General features: G+C 31.1%; 2 protein-coding genes and 1 long non-coding RNA gene across 6 annotated transcripts; 2 read left to right on the forward strand and 1 right to left on the reverse strand.

Annotated features, from left to right (window-relative positions):
• The first annotated feature begins 2,243 nt into the window (after positions 1-2,243).
• LOC126686804 (uncharacterized) lies at positions 2,244-8,419 on the forward strand. Of its 3 annotated transcripts, XM_050381046.2 has the most exons (14): positions 2,247-2,540; positions 2,887-2,945; positions 3,197-3,305; positions 3,535-3,635; positions 3,766-3,834; positions 3,924-4,517; positions 4,727-5,262; positions 5,741-5,805; positions 6,211-6,290; positions 6,555-6,659; positions 6,920-7,059; positions 7,141-7,269; positions 7,762-7,914; positions 8,007-8,419. In XM_050381046.2, the coding sequence occupies exons 1-14, from the start codon at positions 2,342-2,344 to the stop codon at positions 8,143-8,145; spliced, it is 2,478 nt and encodes an 825-aa protein (XP_050237003.1). In that variant the 5' UTR covers positions 2,247-2,341; the 3' UTR covers positions 8,146-8,419. The 3 variants fall into 3 exon arrangements, with proteins under 3 accessions (XP_050237002.1, XP_050237003.1, XP_050237004.1); XM_050381045.2 differs by having other exon boundaries at positions 2,244-2,540; positions 6,920-7,269; XM_050381047.2 differs by having other exon boundaries at positions 2,500-2,540; positions 2,887-2,958; positions 6,920-7,269.
• Positions 8,401-11,383, reverse strand: LOC126686805 (calmodulin-binding receptor-like cytoplasmic kinase 2). Of its 2 annotated transcripts, none has more exons than XM_050381049.2 (6): positions 11,047-11,383; positions 10,539-10,771; positions 10,257-10,425; positions 9,687-9,776; positions 9,280-9,581; positions 8,401-8,963 (listed from the first exon to the last, which is right to left on the reverse strand). In XM_050381049.2, exons 1-6 carry the CDS (start codon positions 11,297-11,299, stop codon positions 8,703-8,705), a joined length of 1,308 nt encoding a protein of 435 aa, XP_050237006.1. In that variant the 5' UTR covers positions 11,300-11,383; the 3' UTR covers positions 8,401-8,702. The 2 variants fall into 2 exon arrangements, with proteins under 2 accessions (XP_050237006.1, XP_050237005.1); XM_050381048.2 differs by having other exon boundaries at positions 10,539-10,780; positions 11,047-11,382.
• A 3,045-nt stretch (positions 11,384-14,428) lies between these two features.
• Positions 14,429-15,898, forward strand: LOC126686155 (uncharacterized). The gene is made up of 2 exons (XR_007643799.1): positions 14,429-14,927; positions 15,545-15,898. It is a non-coding gene; the product is annotated as an uncharacterized LOC126686155 (long non-coding RNA).
• The last annotated feature ends 9,903 nt before the right edge of the window (positions 15,899-25,801 follow it).

Consider the following 25,801-nt stretch of genomic DNA (forward strand, 5'->3'; position numbering starts at 1 on the left):
AGGGGGCGTTTGGTTCAACTTTTTTTGTGGAATTTTTAACTTCTATTTTTTAAAAAGTTCCATTAAAACGTTTGGTGATATTTTTGTAAGAGTTTTTTGGAGTTTTTTTTAAACCTTCAACAGTTGTTGTTAGAAAAATTCCATTTTGGTACTTTTGGCCAACCACTAATAACTGTTTCAATATTTTTAATTATTTAGATAAAACTACCCCGACTAAAATATATTATAATATATAAAATTATTTAAATTACTTTTAAATACTCTAATCATTTATAAATTATATAAAATTATTTTATTTATTTAAAACAATTATAATTTAATAATTAAAAAAATTGTCAAAAAATATATAAATAATTTAATTATTATTTTATTTACATAATACAAGTACATTCGCATACATTGAATTAAGAGAAAATTTCCTATAATATACTATTTTGTATTTTATTTTTAACTTTACATTGTTTTTAAACTTAATTACAGGCCATATCTTTTTTTAACCAAAAACATCTTTTTTTTAGTTTCTAAAATATTTTTTTCATTTTTAATGATTTATGTTCTTTTTATAGATTTTTTTGTTGTTTTTTTGTTTTTAGTGTAACAATTTTTTTTGGTGTAACGAAAAATCCATCGAAAAACGTGCGACGACGAGATATAAAAAAGTAATGTGCAGCGGAAGTAGACGAACGAAAAAAAAAATAGTTGAGAGAAGTGGACGAAAGGAAAAAAGGAAGAAAGGAAGAGATAAATTTAAGAGTAATAGAAGTAGAGAGAGAGAGAGAGTGCGGCTCTGTATGTACAAAATGACCTAAAATGAGTTTAAACCTTCTATATATGTATTAGGTTATTTTTAACAATATGTTTATAAAAAAGTACCGACGGAAATGATGGAAATACGGGTGAAAAGGGTGTAAATAAATTTAAAAATTAAGTATTTTGAAAATAATTTCATAGATTAATAGAGATATATTATTTAAATTTAATAAATTATAAATTAATAATAGAAAATGATTATAGAAAGAGCAAAGACGGATGTAAGGAAGGGCCAGGCAGGGCCTGGGCCCTACCTCACATAATTATTCTTATTTCTAAACTACTAATCTAATCTCCTAAGGTAGTTTAAACTTTGATAAGTATTAGCCATGTACAAATTCTTTTGATGGCGTATAAATATTACTGAGATTAGAATTGTCCAGGAAATCAAAATGTGTAATAAATTCTAATATTTATATAAATCAACTGAAAAAATTTCTTAGGTTGTATAATTAAATTCTAATTCTAAAATGTTGAATATTTTTTTATTCAAAAAAAATCTTAATAGTTTTAACTCTTTTCAAATACAGTAAATTTGATTTTTTTAAATCCTCTTCTATTAATAAAAAAAATTAACGCCACTCATCGGCCTTTACTTTGAAAGTACGTAAGCTTTTGAATATAAATTTATAACTTCAATTTAGAACCAATTTAAGTTGATTTATATAATGATTAATTATTGTATGCAACAAACTACTCTTAAAAATCATCAATATTTTAAAAGAAAAACTAATTAAAACAATAAAAAAAATTAATACATTTTATATAATGCGGTTTTTAGCTTTCCATTTTATTTTACATTAGAAAATTCAATAGTTATATATTTTAGTTATATTTTTTTGTGGTATAATACTTTGATCTTTTTAAATTGAATTTATGCCCTACCTGAATTTTCGGGCGGACTTCATCACTGAGAAAGAGGATTGATTCTAAAAATTAAAATGTATAAGAAAAACTACAAACAAATTATATATATCATATTCAACAATATATATACACATAATAGTTAGTCTTAGTCTACTTTCTTTTTCTATTTTGCAATGTATCAAACAACTTTGTTTTCTTGTTCAACAATTTCCAACCTTGATTCAACTGAGAAAAAAATAATAATTTGTATTTATAGAGTAAGTCACCAATTCATAAGAATCACAACCCTTTCCACATAATCCCACCTACCAAACCAAATCTTGAATTAAAAATATATTTTTGATAAGCTTATTAATTGAATATCTTTCTAGAAAAAACAGAAGAAATTAAATTCACATTACCAAACGCGTGACCATCACGCACAACAAGTGCTCGTGGTTGCACTTAGAATCCTAGTCTCAATCAACCAGACAGAAGTCCATCGAAGTTAAAATTTAGTGGTATAAAAAGGACTCTTTTGTTATATTTTAACTGAGAAAAAAAAAACTCCTTTTAGTACTCTCTCTTATCTAAGCTTAGATCATAAAATAATGACGGAATGTTTTTTTTCTCTCTAATCTCTACTTAATTTTTTTTTTAAATTTTCTTTTTGCTCCAAAAAATAATGGCAACAGACAATTCGAATTTTCTTTTACTATGTTCTTCCAGTTCATGTTGCTGTAATAAGTTTTTAATTCTATTACTGTTATTTTCATGTCTATTTGGCTACTCTTATCCATTAAATGATTACAATACGTTCACTGTTTCAAGTTTTAGATATCCTAAATCTATAGTCAAGCCGTATGATTTGCGTTATATTAGAGGTGCGTAGCTCAATTGAAATCAATTATATTTTATTTTTAATAATTTGATTGATTCAGTCTTTTTATGTTTTTAAGGTTGAAATTTAATGTTTGCGTGTCAGACTCGTTCTCTATTATTCTGAGTTTTGTTATGGTCAATTGATGATGTTTCAAGTATTTTATATGTGATCAGAGTCTTGTAGAGCTGAATTAATTATAAATGTAATTGTTTTTTTTCTTAATTAGTTTCATGCTTAATAAGCAGTGATAAGCTGAGATATTTTCAGTGTACTTTTTGTGATTAAAATAATTCTTTATTTAAATTTTATTGCAACTTTAAGAATTCTGATGTTGTGCTTTGTTTCAGTTGAATTGCCTCTGTGGTTTTCGTCCGTGTCGATTGCAGTGCAGTCGGATGTGGATCTTGTAAGTATGCATTGTAAGTACAAAGGAGTATCTGAATCTTGATTTCTGATTTTGAGATTTTTTGTTTATTAGTAATTCCAATTGCTTGCATTTAAAAAGTATTAATTTTTTTGCAAATTAATGATCATGGATATGAAATGGAGGCGACGGCTTAATTATGTATTGAAGTATGCGGATTCTAAAATTTGTTTCTGTTACTTGATAGTGTTATGTCACCTTTACGTCGGCTCATGTTTTCAAGATTTGTACAGGATTCTAGAAGCTTGTCAAAGGTTCCGCAAAGCAATTTGCCGATGATATGCATTAGAGACGGCAGCCCTCCTTTGCCGGATGTCTTAAACAGTTCTGTGATTGATTTAGGTAACCGATGCATAAGTAAAACGTTATTTTTTTCTTCTGTTGTAGGAACCTCTTTTTCTTTTTTAATTTTAATATTTAGATTAACAACTGAACATCGTTTTACTTTCTTTTTGTCCCATAAAGACGGGGCTAATTGCTAGGCCTGTGAGTAAATTTACTGATCCACAGTCACATTACTAAAATTGCATTGTTGAAATCAAACTAAATGATGGTAGATTTTCTGTTTTAGGTCCTCTCTATAATGGATCTTTTAAAGTTCCCGATGGTCATCAGAGTATTCAGTGCTATCCAATGCAGAAGAATATGACTGTTAAGTTGACAAATGAGCAGGTTTGTCATATGTTTTTTCTCGGCCGTGTGTGATAGATTTCAGATAAATTTGCAAGAGCAAAATTCTCAAGCTTATCTTTCAGTAGCAGACATGTTTATTTGAAAAAATAATATGGTTTTCTATTTTCAGATATCTCCTGGAGTATGGTATCTTGGTATTTTCAATGGCATTGGTCCTACGAGGACACAATCGAAAATGGTACCATTCATTCAAACTAGTCAATGATAAGTAGTTCCGTGTGACATATTCTTTCATTCAGATATTTAATAAATTCTCCGGTGCAACAGATTGTTCGTAGCCCTGCATACTCTTTCAGTGCAAATGTCAGTGTGGAAGGATGCACAACCTCGACAATGTGGGGCCAATACTGCAACCAGACAATCGACACACTTTTATGTTCTCTTTCTGATAGTTATAGTACTGCGGAAAATATTTCTGATGCCAACTTTCATACAAATGAAAGTGTGGTTTCTTGCAAAAGTTTTGAGAATTCATGCCATCGAGAAGATGAAATGAAAGTGTATTCGCTGGATGTATTGGGGATAGCAGAGCAGTTAATGATAAATGCAGAAAATGTCAGTTCCAGTACAACCCCTACAAATAACACTCTCAATGCTAGTGAAACTAAATTAACTTATTTTGTTCGGCATGGGGCAATGCCTACAATAGCACAACATGATTATTCTGGTGAATTAAATAACATTCCTTTGGTTATCCATTCACCAAAAGTTGGACGTTGGTTTATTGCTATTTTACCGAAAGCACTTGGCGGAAGCCAAAGCCATGGTACACAAGTCTGCTATTCCATTATTTCGCAAGTGCTCCAATGTCCACCGGGGAAGGCTGGATTGAATTGTACATCAGAAAGCTACATGCTTGAGGTAAGACCGTCTAGGAATAAATGCTCTTCCCAAATTAATTATAAAACTCTATATGTTAGAACTACATAGTGTTAATGTCGGTTTCCTCACTTTTAAAATCATTTAAAATACAGCTTCTGTTGTATAATCCTTTTTGTTCTATTAAAGCTCTAAGAAATTTCTACATGAGTGGTATAGTTTGTTTACATTCCGAGTCTTGTTATCTGCAGACACTTCTCAGGAGAGATTCCTCCCCTTTCGAATCCTATTATTTGCCAATTACTGGAAAAGTGTCTCCAGATTCAGCTAATTTTCCTATTGGTCCCCTCGCAAGCAATGCCTCATATGGTGGAGAACCTGATAATATGTGGACTTACTTTCTCCTAAATATTCCTCGTGGTGCAGCTGGAGGAAACATCCATGTACGACTAACATCAGATATGAAGATACATCATGAGATATATGCTAGAGTAGGCGGATTGCCATCTCTTGACAATTATGATTACTATTACGCAAATAGAACAAGAAGCAGCGAAAGCTCTCCGTTTTTCTTGCTGTATAATTCAAGTGAAGAAAAGCTTGACTTTTACATACTATATGTTCAAGAAGGAACTTGGACTTTTGGATTGAGGCATTTAAATACCACAGTCAGTAGTCCAAATAGCCAGACCGTCATGTCTGTTTCTGTTGAGAGATGCCCACATCGATGTTCCTCTCATGGGGAATGCAAAGTTGCTTTAGATGCGAGTGGATTGACATCATACAGGTTTTGTCAAGTCTTTTCACTTTGGCTTAGGGTTTTTGCAAATAAAAGCTCAACTTTTCACTTTTTAGCGATTTAAGCTCGACATTTGAAAGTTGGCATTCCAAAGCTCCACCTTTTTTTTTGCATTTCTGACCCAAAAGCATTTTTTTTCTTCACCAAGCGACACCATTTGGGTAGTTCTTTAATGAACAAATGATGCCGGACTATGGCGTTAGGTCAGAAATGCCAAGAAATTAAAGGTGGGGTTGTTTGGTTGCCAAGTTTTAAACGGCGTATTTAAATTGCTAAAAAGTGAAAGGTTGAGCTTTTATTTGCAAATAACCCTCTGGTTCATTAATCTGTAACTTGCATTTCTTGATAAATAATTTTGCCTAAGATTCTTGTTGGTGTAATTAGGATGCAGTCACTAATTCATTTAGAGCAATTATTATTATTGTTATCCTACTCCTAGAATCATGCTTTTCTTTTGATTTTTCAGCTTTTGCTCCTGTGATCGAACTCACGGAGGTTTTGATTGTAGTGTTCAAGTTGTCTCACATCGAGGTACATACTCTCAGCTAAAAAAATGTCTGTCCATGCTATATTGTTAAATATCTCCAGAAGAATATTGAAAGTTGTTCACAAATTACTTATAGCTTAAACATCGACTTTAAAGAGAAAGTGTAAGATATTGTCAGAGACCTCGTGATATGAGTCATACGATTTGAAAGATTTGCTATGTGTATGTCTCCCCTCTGTGTTTGTTCGTTTAGAATGTATTTAGATTTAAGCCTTGGCTCTTTCCTTTAAGTTTTGGAGGTCGAAAGATACTAACAATGGTTGTGTGATACTTTGTTGCTCTCATCATGATTTTGGGAAGAGGGTTATGAAAGTTTCTTAAGATATTCAGTTTGCATGTGCCTGAATTTGATAGCGGGTTTGACCTGATTTTGTCTCTAACAAATGTAGGGCACATACAACAATCGATTGCTCTTATTGCATCAAATGCTGCCGCTATACTTCCTGCTTATTGGGCTCTTCGGAAAAAGGTAACGCTCTCCATTATGTCTTTGTTTGAATTACCAACTCTAGAATTCTTAGAAGTAAGTGATATAGCAAGATCATTGATCTTTCTTAATGTTATCGTGCTGCATCACTCACTGAACCAGTAAATCTCTTAATTCTATTATGGAACTGGTTCAAGAAATTTCCAATGTTATCGGAGAAGATTAACTATCTCTTCCCCTGAGTTCCCCGTTAACTTTTTAGTCAGGAAAACATTGAAAGTTATAACATTTGATTGATTTATCCAGGCATTGGCGGAATGGGTTTTATTCACATCTAGTGGAATTTCAAGCGGATTGTATCATGCATGTGATGTAGGCACCTGGTGTGCATTATCATTCGGAGTCTTACAGGTATCAATTAATCGTCTAATCAATGATATTGAAGTGGAACTCCATTTTTTGACACCCACAGAAACCTGAATTGCTCATAAGTTGTTCTGATACAACGTCGAGCAGACCATTCTCGAGCAATGCATTTTACATGGCTTTCAAAATGAGAATTACAGTAACAAATTTCAATGCAACTTGAGAACATTGTTGTATTGCTGAAATGCTTATTATTTTTACTTGTTTTGTGATATTATTTATTTGTCAGCATTTTATTGTTTCAGTTCATGGATTTCTGGCTCTCCTTCATGGCCGTGGTGAGTACTTTTGTTTACCTAACTACTATCGATGAAGCTCATAAACGGACAATTCAGACAGTGGTTGCCATTCTCACAGCTTTGATGGCTATAACTAAGGCTACCAGGTATGCCATAATTCAAGCATGTGCGATGCATTATGGGGGCATAATTAAATTTAACAATCCAATCATGATAAATTTTTGCAGGTCGTCAAATATTATTCTTGTGATGGCAATTGGGGGACTTGGTCTTCTTATCGGGTGGCTAATAGAGTTCTCAACAAACTTTAGGTCATTTTCATTTCCGACGGAACTCTGTTCTAACATGCCCGCCGGGTAAGTACTTTTCTCTAAAGTATAAGGTTATTATATAGTTCATGTCAAATTTTCCATTGGCAACTTCCATTAGTCATCTGTTTGAAATGAAAATGCAATTTAGATTAATAATACTGTATGGTATGGTAAATTGTGCTTCAACTTAAACATATATAAGCTGTATGCTTGAACTTAAGTTTCTAACACGTGCTAGGCACCATTCTGTTTTATGACTGTTTGTGATTCAAACCGAACCGAAACAGTCAGTTTTGTTTGTTATTTCCGTTCGTTCGGTTTGTATTAAAATTGAACATAACTTTTTACTTTCAGAATCAAACCGCACCAATTCGTTTTTTATAATGTCAAACCAAACTGATCTAAATTTTTCAGTTTGGTTCATTTGTTTTTTTTTTCTTAGTTTGGTTTGTAACTTTACTTTCAGAACCAAGCCAAAAAGTAATTTTTTTATAATGTTAAACCGAGCTAAATTAAACTGACTGCTTATTTCTATAGATGGCAAATCATTAGAGGATGGTTCAAAAATTTATTGAAGACACTCATGAGGAGATTTCGGTGGGGGTTTTTACTTGCCGGGTTTACTGCACTGGCCATGGCAGCTATAAGCTGGAAACTAGAAAGCAGTGAAAGCTACTGGATATGGCACAGGTATTATAGATCATTCTTTTACCTTCTTGCTGTTCCTCTCTCTCTCTCTCGCTCTTCCACAGCTAACTTTTGGCTTGTAAATTGGTTTCCAGCATGTGGCACATTACCATATACACATCTTCCTTTTTCTTCCTCTGTTCAAAAGTAGATCCTGTAATTATAGAGAACGAAAGACCTGCCGACGGAAACTATGCGTTGACCCGACAAGATTCATTTTCCAGGCGTGTATAAGAAGGGGACTGTGGAGTAGAGAATTTTGTAAGATTTAGCCTCTACTCCAAGAAAATAAGCAGGTTCTCAGGCATTTGTGCTGAAATAAGGCTTCTTTGATTGCATCAACAGAACCATTTCCGGCCAAGCCATGGACTGTCGATTATTTCTGTTTGCTGATCTCCATTGTATAGTCTATAGATAGGCTTATAAGGCAGAGGATGATTAGAAATTACACAAAAAAGTATACGGACCGAATCAATCATAAATGGTAAATGAGATGTAAATCCTTCTATGTGAATGCATTTACTAAAAAAATATAGACCATTCCATGAGTCGAAGAGGAAAAAGAATCAGATACAATTTATGAACATATAATCATATTTCTATGTACAGCTCAATTCACTAACGGATGGGAAAAATTTGGCTCCTTTACATATACTGAGCCTGCATTGTCACTTTTATATCAGTTGCATCTATCAGAAAGCAGCCAACTTAGAGTTTTAGTTGTTACTTATTCCAATTTCTGATGCAGAGTTTAACTTCATATATGCGAATTTAAGTTCATGTCTTATTTCTTATTCTTCCCTAATGATAGGGCCGCTCGAGTTTGAGGAAAACATACGAAAATCTGAACCTGCAATTTCTTGGCAATCTTTACGAATGCGCCATAAAATTTCTACACAATACTTCATGCTTGGCCGGCTCTGCCTGCGTGGTGCTAAGCATTGTAAGGCTAATTCGAGAATCTTCTCGAGTAGCAAGTTATTCGCAGGAGTTCGATCCAGCCTTGGGTCCATTGTTGATACTGCGTATCCCTCGGAAAATTTCTGCATAGCCTGTAATTACAGCAACGGAAGTCGGATTAAAAAAAGAAATTACTCATCCCATGAACAAAAGTAAAATAATGTCACACGTAGGTGCCTTTACCAGACCAATGGTCCCTGTGCCCGAGCTACGGCCATATTACCTATTTGGGATAAGTTTGTTTAACTACCTTGTGGTTTCTACTTTTGACGCAACGGATCTGTGAATTTTTTTAAATTATAAAGTTGAAACCACTGGATAGTTAAATAAACTCATCCCTTACCTATTACTTGGTGATTTATTGGTATATATGTTGAGGAACTGAAGAGAGGGAGAAGTAAATCATACCCATCTAGTAGTTATGCGTTCCTTGAGTTCCCGTTTTGGTTCGATGGGTCGTCTGCCGGTTACTATTTCAACAAGTAAGACACCAAATGAATAAACATCACTCTTGTCAGTGAGTTGATAGGTCTTGAGATATTCAGGATCCAAGTAGCCAGCAGTCCCTTTAACTTGAGTAGACACATGCGTGGCACCTGAATCACTATCAGCTGCCATTCTAGCAAAACCAAAATCCGCTACCTTAGCTCGAAAACTTTCCGTGAGAAGAATGTTGGATGATTTAATATCCCTGTGAATAATTGGGTGATCTACAAACAGAACAAACAAATTCTCAAAATGTCATACAAGAACTACATAATCTAAATTGAAGAATGTGAACTAGCTGAGTTACAATAATAATAATAAAAAAAAACCTGCGTATGTGTGAAGATAGGTAATTGCATGAGCCACATCTATTACAATATCTAGACGCGTAGCCAGAGGAAGAACGTTTCCGTGCATGCCTGCATTCATTTGCTTCCAAGTCAAAAAAGAGACCATGTTTAGCTAGAAAGTCTAAAATCACAAGAATTAAAACCACATTGGATATTTGGATATCTATTTACTCAATTCTCATGTTTACAGAAGCCTATTATTGCTGCTAGAATCCAATTTTTTTCAGCTATATACGGATTCTCCTTTTCAGTGCAGTACGATCTTCAGGATGGCCAATAGTTAACTCATTTTGAATTATTTTTATCTATGTTGATTAGGTCTTTCTCTCCCTCTATCTTAATATATGTTAAACCTTTCTAATGTGATCACCGGTCTACGACTCACATGACTAAACCATCTTAATTTATATTCTCGTAACTTATCTTCAGTCGAACTATCTCCTGCTTTTCTCCGAATACATTCATTATTTATTCTATCCCTTTTATTGCCAACATTATGTACAAAATGATATCGATAAAGCAAAATGGAAAGGGAAAAGGAAAACTCACATTCCAAGTGATCTCTTAGAGTTCCATTCGAAACATACTCCACAACAATAATTCTTTCTTCTCCATGTTCCAAGAACCCGTACAACTTCACCAAATTCAAATGCTCCACTTGTGCTAGCGTTTGTATCTCACTCTGAAACTCCACACCTAAATGTTTCTCATACACACTCTGTTCCAAAAACAACAAATCCAATCAAACACATTTTTTTATAGTTTAATTGTATTATCAGCAACACCGAAAACACAAAATTAATAGCTTAGAAAACCAATCCAAGAACCAACCTTCTTGGCACGCTTGATAGCAACAAATGTACCATCTTCAAGCCTACCCTTATAAACTGTGCCAAACCCACCTTGTCCAACCTTGAGGGCAGGTGAAAAATTCTTTGTAGCTTTATAAATTTCCTCCATTGTAAATCTGAGACTCCCCGGCTCCTTTCCGCTTGTCGAATTCCGTGGACTTCCGCCGTAAATTGTTCCTCTACCTGAACTTTTCCTTCTATCTCTACCACCATCTGAAACCACTGATCATAAGAAAAATAAATTAGCAACACTTTTTTTTGTAAGGAGATCATCAAATTCCGAGATGGACTGCCTACAAGCCCATATATCTGGCAAATCGGGCTATAATAGCCAGCAGCCCAGTCCCCACCACTTTATTTATTGGGAAAGGGATAGCCGGAGTTTGAAACTGCGACTATCCGCGACTGTAGCGCCAGATGGCTGACGCTTAGAGCACTATACCAAACCGTGCCGGGTATTAGCAACACTTCATATGATTAGAATATACCTGAAGGAGGTTTAAAGTCTTCAGAGTCGTTGAAATGATCGGAGGTGGTGGTGCTGACTGGCTCAGGCGGTGTAAAACAGGAGATGAATACTCCGGCTAAGGATTTAGCAGCTAAAAACAGAGGATTCTGGTGCTTTTTCACGGTGGAAGCATCGGAGTATGCTGAGGTGGATGAGTATTGGAAGCGATCCGGCGTTGACCGTGCGACAGACTTGGCTCTCCGACCACCGTAGGCGGAGTGGGGACTTTTCATTATTGTTGGTAGTTAAAGAAGAGAGAGAGTGTTAGTTAGAGAGCTGTTATGTGAAGGAGAAAGGGAGGGAGAGATATTAAGTGGAGTAATTAGAAACAAAACTTTGAATTTTCTTCAAATCGAGTTAATTCAGAACCGGTCAGCTGTCTGGTCAAATTGCCAACTGATCCTAAAAATCAAACTTTTGACCCAATCGGCCGGTTGATCTGAATTAAATCGGCTGTTCAACCAGTTTAATTATAAACCATACATACAATTTATTTTTAATTGATTATTTACTTAATCAATTGACCCAATTCAACTTGTTCGATCATAGACCACATATAGAAATTATTTTAATTGGTAATTTATCTAACCGGTTAAACCAGAGATTGCTGGTTGAATCAAAGACCAATTAATCACCTGTTCGGTTTTTATAATGCGGGTTCTATGTTTGTTGATCAATCTATTCCATTTTTATGATATAACGTTATAATATTATTGTAATTATGTTTATAGATTAAATGGTAGAAATATTATACTTTTGATCTATGAATTTCAAATTTGATTGTTCCTTTTCATGATAATTATAAAAAAAATTATTATTGCTCTTTTTCAAATCATATTTTCAACAATTTATTAGATCAATTTTTTGGTTTTAACTTATTTATCGCATAGAAAAGGTTCAGGAACTGTTTAAAAATATTTTACTAAATTCACCCTTAAATTTATTAAATAATAGCACGTTAACTATAAAATTGGTTAATTATAATTATCAAGTTATGTACAATTTTAAAAACAATCTAAACTATACTTTTATACTTTTATTTTGATTTTCAAATGATACACTAATAATGGTATAGTTTATATTGACTATGAAAATATGGAGAGAAGTGTGAAAAATAATTGTGGAAATGGAATTAAAAAAAATTAATAAAACAATAATTTAGTCAAATTGTTAAATTTATAGTTTATTCTAATTTTCAAAATTTATGTTGACTATGAAAAATACGGAGAGAAGTATGAAAAGTTATTGTGAAAATGGAATTAAGTAATTTTAATAAAATAATATTTTAGTCAAAAGTGTATAAGTTTAGATAGTTATAAGTGTTTGACTATTATTTAATTACATTTTGACCCTTGAGGATTAAGAAAAGAACACACCCTTGGATTAATTTTGATGTTTGACCCGTTTCTTTCTTTGAATCTATAATCAATAAACAAAATGAAAATGTTGCAAGTTTATTATTTTTCAGATTAAAATTAAACCTGAATAATTACCACATATTCTAAATTTAATAGTAGAAACATGTTAATTTTCAGATTATAAGTGTTTGCCATTCATTTCAATATTTTAGTATTTATATAATGGCTTAATATATTAATTAACCCCTAAACATACCATTTTATTTCATGTGACGTTTAAATTATTTTTTTGTTTCAGTGAATCTCTTAACTATTTTTTTTGTTCTATTTAACCTCTAAACTTTACCACTTTATTCTATGCGACCTATAAACTAATTTTTTGTTCCATTGAATCTTTTAACTATTTTTTTTGTTCTATTTAACCCCTCAAACTAAACTATTTGTTCTATTTAACCTTTTAACTAAGTATTTTTTCCACTGAAAATTTAAACTACTTTTTTTTACCCATTAAACCTCTCACACAATGTATTAATTTTAGAAAATATACGAATATATTTCTTACATTTAAAATAAAGAACGATGTATTTTATTTATTATTTAAAAATCCATTTAAGAATTAATTACTTTAAAAATTATGAATTTTAGCATGTTTTATAATTTAAACACAAATTTAAAGATTTGTAATTGATTTGAAAAGTTTGAAACTGTAAAAAATTAAAAGTTGGTATCTTAATTTTTTTATTTTGAGTTAAATTTACGAAACATACTAAAATTTATATTTTCTTTAAACAATTAAACATTCATTTAACATTATCAAAGCATAATAAATTTATGTATTTTATAAACATCGTTAACTAAAAGAGACAAACTCCTTTTATCATTATTGAAATATAAAAAAACATTTGCATGTTCAAGAAGTAATATCATTTAATTAGTTGATCAACTTTAAATATTTTTAATTTATATCTACCCCTTTATTTGTAATTTATACTGTCGTCAACAAATTACGAAAATAATATTAAAAAAATATATATTTAAAAAAAATCATATGTCATTGTATATAAATTAATTTATATGCTTTTAAGCATTTATTCTAGACATAATATTGTTGAAAATTAAATATTTGTATTTTTTAGGAGGTTAAACGGGTGAAAATTAAAAGTTTAAATGTGCAATAGGCAAAAAAAATAGTTAATTGGTCAAATAGAACAAATAGTATAGTTTGAGGGTTAAATAGAACAAAAAAATAGTTAAAATGTCTAATTGAATACGAAATTAGTTCATAGGTCACAAGGAACAAAATGGTAAAGTTTAGGGGTTAAATAGAACAAAAAAGATAGTTAAGAGGTCCAATAGAATAAAAAATTAGTTTAGAGGTCGTATGGAATACAGTGGTAAAATTTAGGGGTTAAATAATATATTAAATTTTTATATAATTGCCATATCATTCAATAATCTATAAAATTATTAATATATACAATTTCTTTTTACATTTCAGGGGGCTTAGTGCTCCTTAGGAGTGATTAATGAAGAAACAAACCGAACCGACCTTCAATTTACGGCCGAACCAGTTGACCCAATCAATCCAGTTCTTAAAACCATGGTCCCACTAGCTCAAATTGAAAATTAAATTATCCTCTTTCTTGATGACTACTTAGATTAGAAGCTAATTAACAACCATTTGCATTAGGGAGGAGATTATCAGAGTTATAAATGTTAAATAGTTATTATGTGTATTATTAATAGTATAGTCTTTTACTTTTTCAATTTAGCCTATATAAATCTTTTTTTATTATTTAGGCTAAACTCATACTAAGCCCCTGTACTATACGACTTTTATTCAAAAGACTTTATCTCAAAAAATTATCTTTTTGGTCTCTCTACTAGCATTTTTGTAATTTTAATGCCCTTTATTAGACGGAACGAAGAGAGTGGATTACACTTTCAGTTAATTAACAAAAAAAATGTGACATGGATTTCCTTTCCATATATGCAGGTCCACGTGGCAATCATTTTAAGAATTTCTTTCATATAAAATAATATTTTAAACAAAAAATTGTAACACAAAACAAATTTGATTACAAAATGATAATCCTGCCATCATCTTCTTCTCCCTTTCGCCATCAAAGACCAATTCAATCAGCTGTAACTTCAAAATAAAAATCAAAATCAGAACTCTCAAATCCAATCGTCACTCGAACGCTAGACAAACAGCTGTTAAAGCTTCCTTCTCGCCGTCTCTATAATCGCGGTGTAGTGTTTGGCCAGAGGAGTCTGCTAATGGCAAAAGTGTAGCCGGAAACCGGTTCAATGCCATTCAACAATCATCTTTTCAATCTTTATGTTGAGAATTATAAGTATATTTATGATGCCCACTAGATGTTCGATAAAATTCTCCATAGAGATGTTTGCACTAGGACTACTGATCTAATTCTTGGTTTTGCTTTGTGGTGCCGGGAAGACAGCTCTGGCGCTTGGAATCTCACAGGAACTTAGGAGTAAGGTACTACCTACCTTCTTGTTCTTTTATAAGCTTTGAATGTTTCACTAGTTTTTTATCAAACATATTTAACTTCTCCACATAGTTCTGTAACTGCAAGATTGCAATTTTACAGAGTCTTTTAATGGGTATTTCTTGAAATTATTCATCAGTCTGATGTGTTAGTCTGTTTGAACTGTTGTTTGTTCTCATTCTTGGTGCGCACCAATATTTGTTGAAGTTTATGAGTTTATCTTCATTAGTTAACGGGAAGATTACCCAATTTGACAACTCGATTATTGTCTATAGATTAAGGTTTTCATTGAAGAGGTTATTGTTATTTGATTTTGTTTCAGTTTATTTGTCAAAATCAATCAGATTTTGAAAGAAATGAAAACCAAATCAAATTTGAGGGTAAAGTTTGCACCAAATAGTATTTACAAGGAAGGGCACAGTTTCAGATAAATTACATATGTTTGATTGAATAGTTTTCCCTTCTTCTCTTTGCAGCTATGCAAATGCAGTCGATTGTGTTTCTAAATACCCGAGACAAGATTACATTACTAGTTTCATTATCTTTTTTATTTTGGTTTCGCAGCTCAATTTTCTTCCAGCCAATGCTTATGTTTGTTTATTTTCAGGTTCCAATTTGCCCGATGGTCGGATCAAAAGTATACTCTTCAGAAGTGAAGAAAATTGAAGTTTTAATGGAAATTTTTATAGGGAAATTGGTCTACGTATCAAGGAAAACAAAGAGGTCTATGAAGGAGAGGCAAGTTAAATTTGCAATGTTCCTTGTCAATAATCAAAATTATTACTTTTCATATTCAGGAAGTGTTAGTTTGTCCTAGTTCATGATGTTTTGTCATGTGATATAATGATTGGTGAGTATATGTATGGGAGAGATCTGGATTTCTTGATAATGGGTTTATTAGAAAATCTCTTTCGAATAATGTATTGCAAATTCAGAAAAATGGGAGGTGCTTCCAGATCAATACCGTATTGAGGAAGATGATGGACAATTATAGTTAGAGGTTCTTATATTTTTTGTGTATTTTATGCATTATATATTCGAGTGCGGCGGAACCGGCGTTATTCCACCGACGACTTTGGCTGAGTTTACTGTCAACGCCGCCAGAGGTTTGAATTTCTACAAAGTTAGCTTAGTCGATGGTTATAATCTCCCGATGCTTGCGATTCTGAAGAAAGCTACTAACCTATGTAGCACGGAAACGAAAACGGGAAACGGAAACGATACGAAACGGACACGGGGAAACGAAAGTTTTTCAAAATGAAGGACACGAAACGTGGGGAAAACGTGCAAATAACAAAAATATAGAGATATATTTATAAAAATATTATCTAAATATTTATGATAATTAACAAAATAATTCATTTTAATATACTAATATTTAAAATTTTATAAATATATAAAAACATATAATATAAATCAACACAAATAAGTATATTTGTTGTCTTGTGGGCAATGCGAATGTAAAATTTATGGATAACTAGTTAGATTTTTTTATTTGTGGGTAATAATTTTAATTTTTTTATAAATTTTTAATTTTATTATTTACGGAAACGGCCCGAAACGTTTCGTACGGGTGTCCAAAAGTTTCCGGTTTCCGAAACGTTTCCGAAATGGGAAACGCAACTTTATCGAAGTTTCCGTGCTTCTTAGCTACTAACAGAAGCTGTTATGCTATTGGATGATTTGAGATTCGGCTGTGTTGGAAATAAGGGGGTATAATTGTCCTACTTTAATACTAAATCAACTTGTTTTGAATTTTGAGGTAATTATGCAAAATTCTATTTTAAATTGAGAGATTGTTTATATTTTTAATATATGATGTATTTATGAAAACTAAAGAACTTTTTGAGGGATTTGTGTGCTTGGCCCTATAATAAAGCCATTACGAATGTTCACCCAACCCATGTTAAATCTCATCCATTAGATCTTCTTCTACATGCAGCATGTTTCATAACTTACAGAGACAAATTAGAGAAAATAAATTCTAAAATCCAGTCTTTGTAATTTCTATAAAAACCATCAATTTTATTTCAGTTTCTTAACTACACAATTTAATCTTCAATTAATTTCAGAAAAGAGGCATTTAAATCTGAAATTTCTTACCTTTACGAGTCGCTGAGCGGTGCCGAATTCCGTTCAGCCGTGCAATTCAGACGAGCAAAGCAGCAATAGAAGAAAATTTAAAGATTTATGAGAAGAATTATGAAGTTATTGTTGAATCTAGTAGTGTATATATAGAGATTTGTTTTACAGAAATCAGAGTTTCTATAAAAAACAAACTCTATATTTTCCTTAATTGTAGAAACGGCCCCGATACGTATGGAACACGTTTTGTGTCAGTGTCCTCTGAGTTTCCGTTTCTGAAACGGATGGAAAAAACGGACATAAACGCAAAAGCGTGAGGTGATTAACATTTCTGTGAGGTGATTAAACGAGGAAATTACACCCTTTACATCATTTTCTAAATAATTTATAAATATATTACACTAAATTTCTCACTTACAAGCGTGCTTTTTTTTCAAAATTTTATTTGCACAAATGCGTGATTCTACTTCTCTTTGTCAAACACCAACTTACACTATATATCACTAAACCTATCCTATCCCTTTCTATTTCACCTGACATCTAAATATATCTACTTTGTCTTCATAGCATTTGACCACGTGACAATATATTTATTTTGCCTTCATAGTATTAATAAAGTTCACAATATCCACCATATGTTTGTCCATGTGATTTCACCATGTTCTTAAATAGGCCAAACCTATTTAGAGGCCCCTGTACTTTACACTTTTTTTTCCGTAGGTCTTTATACTTCATTTTTGTATTATCTGATCTTTCTACTTATCTATTTTTATTTTTCAGGTCCTTTTTGAGTTTTTTTCAGTCATTTTGTGTGACTGGAGGAAAAAAATATTGTAAATATAGGGACTGAAGGAAAAAACAATTGTAAGTAGAGGGACTGAAAAAAACTCAAAAAGGACATGAAAATCGAAAATAGGTAAGTAGAAGGACCAGATAATACAAAAATGAAGAATAGGGACCTACGGAAAAAAAGTGTAAAGTATAGGGGCCTCTAGATGGGTTAAGCCTCTTAAATATTACCATAATTTCAAATGGGGAAATTTTATTATTTGTTTTTAAAATAAAAAATCTAATATCATTTTTTATGCAAAATATTTTATCTATAGTTGTATTTTAAAATAAACACTTATCATTCTAGTTATTTAATTTATTTGTTTAGCCTTTTCAAAATGAATTGTATTTATAAGAGTAAATATATTTTTATCTTTCATAAACAATTGCTTTAATTTTTTTTATTATGGAACAATTATTGCCTTTTATTTAAAAAATATTGCAATATTAATTTTAATTGTAAATATTTCAAAATCTACTATTTATATATGGATTAAATGCAAATTCATACACCAACTTTGACCTAATTTGCAATTACAACATAAAGTTTAAAACTTGGCAATGTCAGTAACCAACTTTACACTTTTGGCAAATCGATACACCAAACTCAAAAAACACTAACGTGGATATTGTAATAAACTGCCATTTGTCGTTTTATGATTGGTCGGTGTACCAATTTGCCAAGAAATGAAAGTTGGTTACCGACATTATCAAGTTTAAAAGTTTATGTTGTAATTGCAAATTAAGTCAAAGTTGGTGTATGAATTTGCATTTAACCCTTTATATATAGACATTTATCATTTAAGATATTTTATTCTCTTTAGTTAATCCTTTTTATCTTTTAAATTATTATCTATGTTATTTAATAAATATTTTTTATGCTATAGTTTGAAAGCAACTTATAGAACTTAATTTTTTTTTTTGAAAAATATATGCATTAAATTTGATTGCGTTTCAGTTTTGATTGCTCAATAGTTGATTTTTTACTTATCATTTGCTTGTTGGTTTTTGTTTTGGTTGTTCTTGGGTTGCTACTGCTAATTACTATTGATTGTTTTTATTTCTTTTATTTTTCAGCATTTTCTCACTATTGCTACTGCTAATTACTATTGATTGGTACAATTACGGAAGTTAGAACATTGCAATTATGTATGGAGTTTATGTAGATACAAGGACCATTTACTCCATGTTAATGGAAGGAGTTTGAACATCAAGCGTTCATCTAATTTGTGTATTCCGATAAGGAAAGTGTATGATTCTAGATTCTCTAGCTTCTTAGGTGGATTGCTCGTCGTTTGCTTTTTTGTTGCTTGTTAGTTGATAGTTGTTCTTTGATTGCTCGATAGTTGCTTTTTGATTTTTAAATAATTTCTCATTATATGAGATATTATTTACTCTATTTTATCGATTGCTATTACCAACCAACATTATTAATTAATTTGAATGACAATTGATACTTATAACTTCTCTACACCTAAATTCAATTAAAATAGAGATATACAACTACATAACATTGGTTACAAACACTTTTGTACTCACATTTCTCTTAATTATCATCAGACAATGCACAATTTTAAAAAATCAATGCTAGATAAAATTGTCATAATTTAATATTAATATGTAAGGTAAGTTTGTTGTAAAAAAATAAACGAGAAGAGATATAAAGAGAGATAAAAATATTGTGTGTTCCAACTTTGAAATAATGCTTATGATTAGGGGATTTTTTTATGTGAGAATAGATAAGGATATTACTACCATAATTTATAAAAAAAAAATACGGCACAAGCAACTAAAAATCTACTAAAGAGCAATCAGATAGGAACAAATTAAAAGATTAAAAATATTGTCTAAAAAAGTTATCCTCCTTTAAAAATAGTTTCATATATGTATAATATAAATGAATTGTACATTGCAAATATTATTTATATATTTTTTATAAAAAATATTTAATAAAATAAAATAAATGATATTTAAAAATAATAAAAAGATAAAAACAACTGTATTATTGACAAGTGTTATATAAGATGAAAAGTGTTAATATACAATAATTTAATAAAAAATGATAAAAAAATTAATTAAAAAAATTAAAAAAATTAAATGATAAGTGTTTCATACATAAGACAAGTGTTTATATATAGAAAGATAAAAAAATTGAGAAATAAATGAGTATCTTACACATGTAAATAATCTTATTATTTGTATAGGACACATCACTAATGGCATCAATGATAACTTATTTTGTAGAGTTTGAAAAAACAGTGACGTGTTTGGAATGAACACAAGTGGAATAAGTCAGATCAATATGAAAAGCGTATCTTTTTAAAATCAACAATACATAAGACGTAAAAATGTCAATATAAAACTGTCAGCGTATGATTGCAAACAAACTCATTAAAAGGAGAAAACATATAAAAGCCATAATTAAACTCTAAGAAGGCCCACACAACTAAAATACTACTTAATTAAAAAAAAAATAGGCCCAAAAATCACAAAAGCTCGCGAGGCGCCGGCCTTTGTGACGTCGACAACATTTCAAAGGTTGAGACGACTAGGGCATCGCTTGAGTCGCCTCACGGCTCAGGCGAGCCTTTTATGATTATGGAGTTCATAATATATTTTAGATGGTGAATTAGATTTGAACAGTTTACTTGTAAATTGTAAGTTAATTATATTGAGAAAATTCACAATTTTATTAATCATTATGTTTATAATGTGGCGTTAGTGTCTGTCAAAAATAAGAGTCGTTACTCGGAAGCATTCTAGCATGTTTTAGAATAGTAAAATAACTAAATCTCATAAACATACATGAAAATTGGAACTGTTACTCGAAAGCATCCTAGCATGTTTTAGAATAGTACACCAGCTGAATCTGATAGACTTACATGAAAAACTAAAATGGCGGGCGGGTGCAGCGGCTTCGGGATCAAAAATGGCTGCAACTGAAGCACTCCGAGCAGGGGCACCACACAGGGCAGCATCAATTGCAGCACGCTGAGTAGCAGTGGCACGCTGATCAGCAACTTCAACGGCAAGGGCAGCACATAGGGCAAGAGCAACATGCTGAGCAGCAGGAGCTGCATTCCCACGTCGTGCATTTTCATTGCACACAACCTTGAGTGCAGGAGACATGGAATTGAACAATGTGTTCTTCTCCTTTTTAGCGCATGCAATTTTTGCCTCCCTCTTGGGCTCCTTCGGGCCTCTTCCGACATTGTTGAGCTCTGTAACCGCGAGTTCATATGCTGATTTTGAGCTCTGTAAATAAATTTTAGTTAAAAATTAAAATTGACATTTTATCAAACACCTGTGGTGTTGAATATTTTTCCACCAAATGTGTGAAATGTAGTTATGTTGACCCATACCTGACATGTGTCACTGTGTTCTGCTTTCAAGTAGCGAGCGACTTTCTCGTAACAGATCTTGCAACCAGCCATTGGAGAAGAGAAAATGATGTATTAGATTGGAGAAGAGGCATTTTTGTGGAAGTAAATTCTATTAGAGTGATGCTTTTTTTTAAGAAAAGGCACGCTTTTAATAAATTATTGGCAGATTATTAGTAAATTATTTATATATTATTGTAAAGACTAAATAAAAAAAACTTTTAAAGTTACTTTATACATATCTTTTTTATTTGGTCTTTAAAAAGTGACATGAAATGAAAGAATATTTTTAAAATGATAAATTAAAAATGTATATAGCTTGCAATTGGAACTTGTATGAGTACTTTTGTAAAGACGAAATATAAAAGAGTACAAGATGTAACTGGTTAGCGATTTTTGCACACTTTATATTGATAATTGAACTCGAAATTTGCTATTTTTAATGGCTAATGACTTGAATGTCCTTTGTTAAAATTTCTCTCTTTTTTTTACATTCGTATCCACTGGACCCACAACAACAACTCATTTTCCGGGAAGGATCATATCTGCTCCTTCCCAGGCGAGAAGGAGCGACCTGCTCCTTCCCAAGCGAGAGAATGAGCAAAAAAAAAAAAGATAAGTAAGTAGAATTAAGGTAAGTAATTAGATAGGGTAGTTAAGGGATATTAAAAAATAAAAGAAGAAAAAATTTTCGATAAATTACATTAAGTCACTAACTATCAAAAATAGCATATTTGGAGCACAATTATTAAAATATGAAGTGCGAAAATCACTACCCCTTATTTTTCTTTATCAAGTTAGAGTTTAAAAAAAGGTTAAAAAATCAACTGCAAATTAATGGTAAAATTAAAAGATTTTATGAAAAAAAAAATGTAATTAAAGATCCCATTAAAGCCGGAAAAATTTATAGCATCATTTTTAACTAAATCGAACTTTTTTCAAATTAATAAGAATTTTATTAGTAAACTACATTTAAACTGATAATATCAATAAAAAAAATGCACAATGCATATTTGTACTTTTGATTTTCACGTCTCTCTCGGTCTCATTCGGGGATCTCCCGACATTTTTGAGCTGTGTAACTGCGAGTTCATATGTTGATTTTGAGCTTTGTAAATAAATTTTAGTTGAAAATTAGAGTTGGCATTTTATCAAACACCTGTGGTGTTGAATATTTTTTCATCAAATGTGTGAAATGTAGTTATGTTTACCCATACTTAACATGTGTCACTGTGTTCTGCTTTCAAGTAGCGAACGACCTTCTCGTAACAAATCTTGCAAGTAAATTGAAGAAGAGGTATTTTTGTGGAAGTAAATTCTATTAGAGTGATGCTTTTTTTTAAGAAAATGTATGCTTTTAATAAATTATTGGCAGATTGTTAGTAAATTATTTATATATTATTGTAAAAACTAAATAAAAAAAACTTTTAAAGTTACTTTATACATATTTTTTTAATTTGATCTTTAGAAGGTGACATGAAATAAAATGATAATTTTAAAATGATAAATTAAAAATATATATAGCTTGCAATTGGAACTTGTATGAGTATTTTTGTATATACCAAATAAAAAAGAGTACAAGCTGTAACTGGATAGCAATTTTTGCACTCCTTATATTGATAATTGGACTCCAAATTTGCAATTTTTAATGACTAATAACTTAAATGTCCTTTATTAAAATTTCTTTCTTTTCATATCCATCAAATCCACAGCAACAACTCCTTCTCCGGGAAAGATCAGATCTGCTCCTTCTCAGGCGAGAAGGAGCGACCTGCTCCTTCCCAGGTGAGAGAAGGGGAAAAAAGAGAGATAAGTAATTAGAGAGGATAGTTAAGGGATATCAAAAAATAAAAGAAGAGAGAAATTTTAACAAATGACGTTTAAGTCACTAGCTATCAAAAATCGCGTATTTGGAGCACAATTATCAAAATATGAAGTGCGAAAATCACTACTTCTTATTTTTCTCCATCAAGTTAGAGTTTAAAAAAAAGGTTAAAAAATCAACTGAAAAATTAATGGTAACATTAAAAGATTCCATGGAAAACAACATGTGATTAAAGATCCCATTAAAGCCAGAAATATTGATTGCATCCGTTTTAACTAAATCGAACTTTTTCCAAATTAATATGAATTTTATTAGTAAATTATATTTGAACTGATGAAAGCAATAAAAAAATGCACAATGCATATTTGTACTTTTGATTTTGCACGTTTCTCTTGGGCTCATTCAGGGATCTCTCGGCATTGTTGAGCTGTGTAACCGCGAGTTTGTATGCTAATTTTGAGTTTTGTAAATAAATTTTAGTTAAAAATTAGAGTTGACATTTTATTAAACACCTGTAGTGTTGAATATTTTTCCATCAAATGTGTATAATGTAGTTATGTTGACCCATACCTGACATGTGTCACTGTGTTCTGCTTTCAAGTAGCGAGCGACTTTTTCCTAACAGATTTGCAATGAGCCATTGGAGAAGAGAAAATGATGTATTAGATTGGAGAAGAATCATTTTTGTGGAAGTAAATTCTGTTAGAGTGATGTTTTTTTTTTAAATGTACGCTTTTAATAAATTATTGGCAGATTATTAGTAAATTATTGTAAAGACCAGATAAAAGAACTTTTAAAATTACTATATATGTATCTTTTTTGTTTGGTGTTTAGAAGGTGACATGGAATGAAAGAGATATTTTTAAAAATATAAATTAAATATGTATATAGCTTGCAATTGAAACTTGTATAAGTATTTTTATAAAGACCAAATAAAAAAAGAGTATAAAGTGTAACTGGGTAATGATTTTTGCACTCCTTATATTGATAATTGGACTCCAAATTTGCTATTTTTAATGGCTAATGAATTGGATGTCATTTGTTAAAATTTCTCTCTTCTTTTGATATTCGTATCCACCGGACCCACAGCAACAACTCCTTCTCCGAGGAGGAGCAGATCTGCTTCTTCCCAGGCGAGAGAAGGAGAAAAAAAAATATTAGTAATTAGAATTAGGGTATGTAATTAGAGAGGGTAGTTAAGGGAAATCAAAAAATAAAAGACGAGAGGAATTTTAACAAAGGACATTCAAATCACTAGCCATCAAAAACAGCAAATTTGGAGCCCAATTATTAAAATATGAAATGCGAAAATCACTACCTCTTATTTTTCTCCATCAAGTTAGAGTTTTATAGAAAACATTAAAAATTAATGGTAATATTAAAAGATTCCATGAAAAACAACATGTAATTAACGATTCCATTAAAGCCGGAAAAATTGATTGCATCATTTTTAGCTAAATCGAACTTTTTCCAAATTAATAAGAATTTTATTAGTAAACTATATTTGAACTGATGAAATCAATAAAAAAAATGCACAATGCATATTTATACTTTTGATTTTCGCGTCCCTCTTGGGCTCATTCGAGGCTCTCCCGGTATTGTTGAGCTGTGTAACCGCGACTTCGTATGCTGATTTTGAGCTCTGTAAATAAATTTTAATTAAAAATCAGAGTTGGCATTTTATCAAACACTTGTGGTGTTGAAGATGACATGGATGAAAGAGATATTTTTGAAAAGATAAATTAAAAATGTTTATAGCTTGCAATTAGAACTTGTATGAGTATTTTTGTAAAGACCAAATAAAAAAGAGTACAAGGTGTAACTGGATAATGATTTTTGCACTCATATTAATAATTGGGCTCTAAATTTGCTATTTTTAAGGCTAATGACATGAATGTCATTTGTTAAAATTTCTCTCTTCTTCTTACATTCGTATTCGCCGGATCCACAACAACTGTCAATAGCTCCTTCTCCGAGAAGGAGCAGATCTGCTCCTTCTCAGGCGAGAGAAGGAACAAAAAAAAGAGATAGTAATTAGAATTAAGGTAAGTAATTAGAGAAGGTAGTTAAGGGATACCAAAAAATAAAAGAAGAGAGAAATTTTAACAAAGTCACTAGCCATCAAAAAATTACTTAAATCCAATTTAGTATTGTTTATATTTAACTTATATAATGTTAAAGTAAATTATTACGTAACTCACTATCGGTTTACTAGCAATATTATAAAACATGTACTACATTAATTTTTTTTGTTACTTTTAGATTACTAAAAAACAAATTTACAATTAGTTCACTATCGATTTACTTAAAAAATAAATTTATTAATGGTTATTATCGGTTTACCAAAATATAAGTTAGTTTACTAACGGTAGACTATCAGTATATTAAAAGATAAGTTAATTTATTAACGGTTTACTAAAAAAAATATAATTAGTTTACGAATATTTTACTATCGGTTTCAGGCGGAGGATTGTTTGAGATTGCCTTGTAATGAAACGACATCTCTTATTTGTGTAAGGTTTCTTGGTTAGCTTAAACCTCTGTGAATTTCCACCATGCTTGCACTTCTGCTGCTTTTGCTTCAATCTTCTATCTTCTTCCATTGTTATACTTTTATTTAATTTCATCTTGAATTAACACTCTTTTGTGCTCAATGTTTTTGATATTTTAACAAAAAGAATGCAGCTCCAGTTCACTAACAAAATCTAGAACCATTGCTTCATAATAGATATAATTTTCATTG

Source organism: Mercurialis annua, linkage group LG6 (assembly GCF_937616625.2).
Source record: "Mercurialis annua linkage group LG6, ddMerAnnu1.2, whole genome shotgun sequence".
NCBI classification, from domain to species: Eukaryota; Viridiplantae; Streptophyta; class Magnoliopsida; order Malpighiales; family Euphorbiaceae; genus Mercurialis; species Mercurialis annua.

Coding starts and splice junctions, on each gene's coding strand:
- LOC126686805 (XM_050381048.2), bottom strand. CDS start 11,299: ATGAAAAGTCCCCACTCCGCCTACGGTGGTCGGAGAGCCAAGTCTGTC. Junction 10,426..10,538: donor CTATCAAGCGTGCCAAGAAG/GTTGGTTCTTGG, acceptor TTTTTGGAACAG/AGTGTGTATGAGAAACATTT. Junction 9,582..9,686: donor CTATCTTCACACATACGCAG/GTTTTTTTTTAT, acceptor TTCTGTTTGTAG/ATCACCCAATTATTCACAGG.
- LOC126686804 (XM_050381045.2), top strand. CDS start 2,342: ATGGCAACAGACAATTCGAATTTTCTTTTACTATGTTCTTCCAGTTCA. Junction 5,806..6,210: donor TCAAGTTGTCTCACATCGAG/GTACATACTCTC, acceptor TAACAAATGTAG/GGCACATACAACAATCGATT. Junction 6,291..6,554: donor ATTGGGCTCTTCGGAAAAAG/GTAACGCTCTCC, acceptor TGATTTATCCAG/GCATTGGCGGAATGGGTTTT.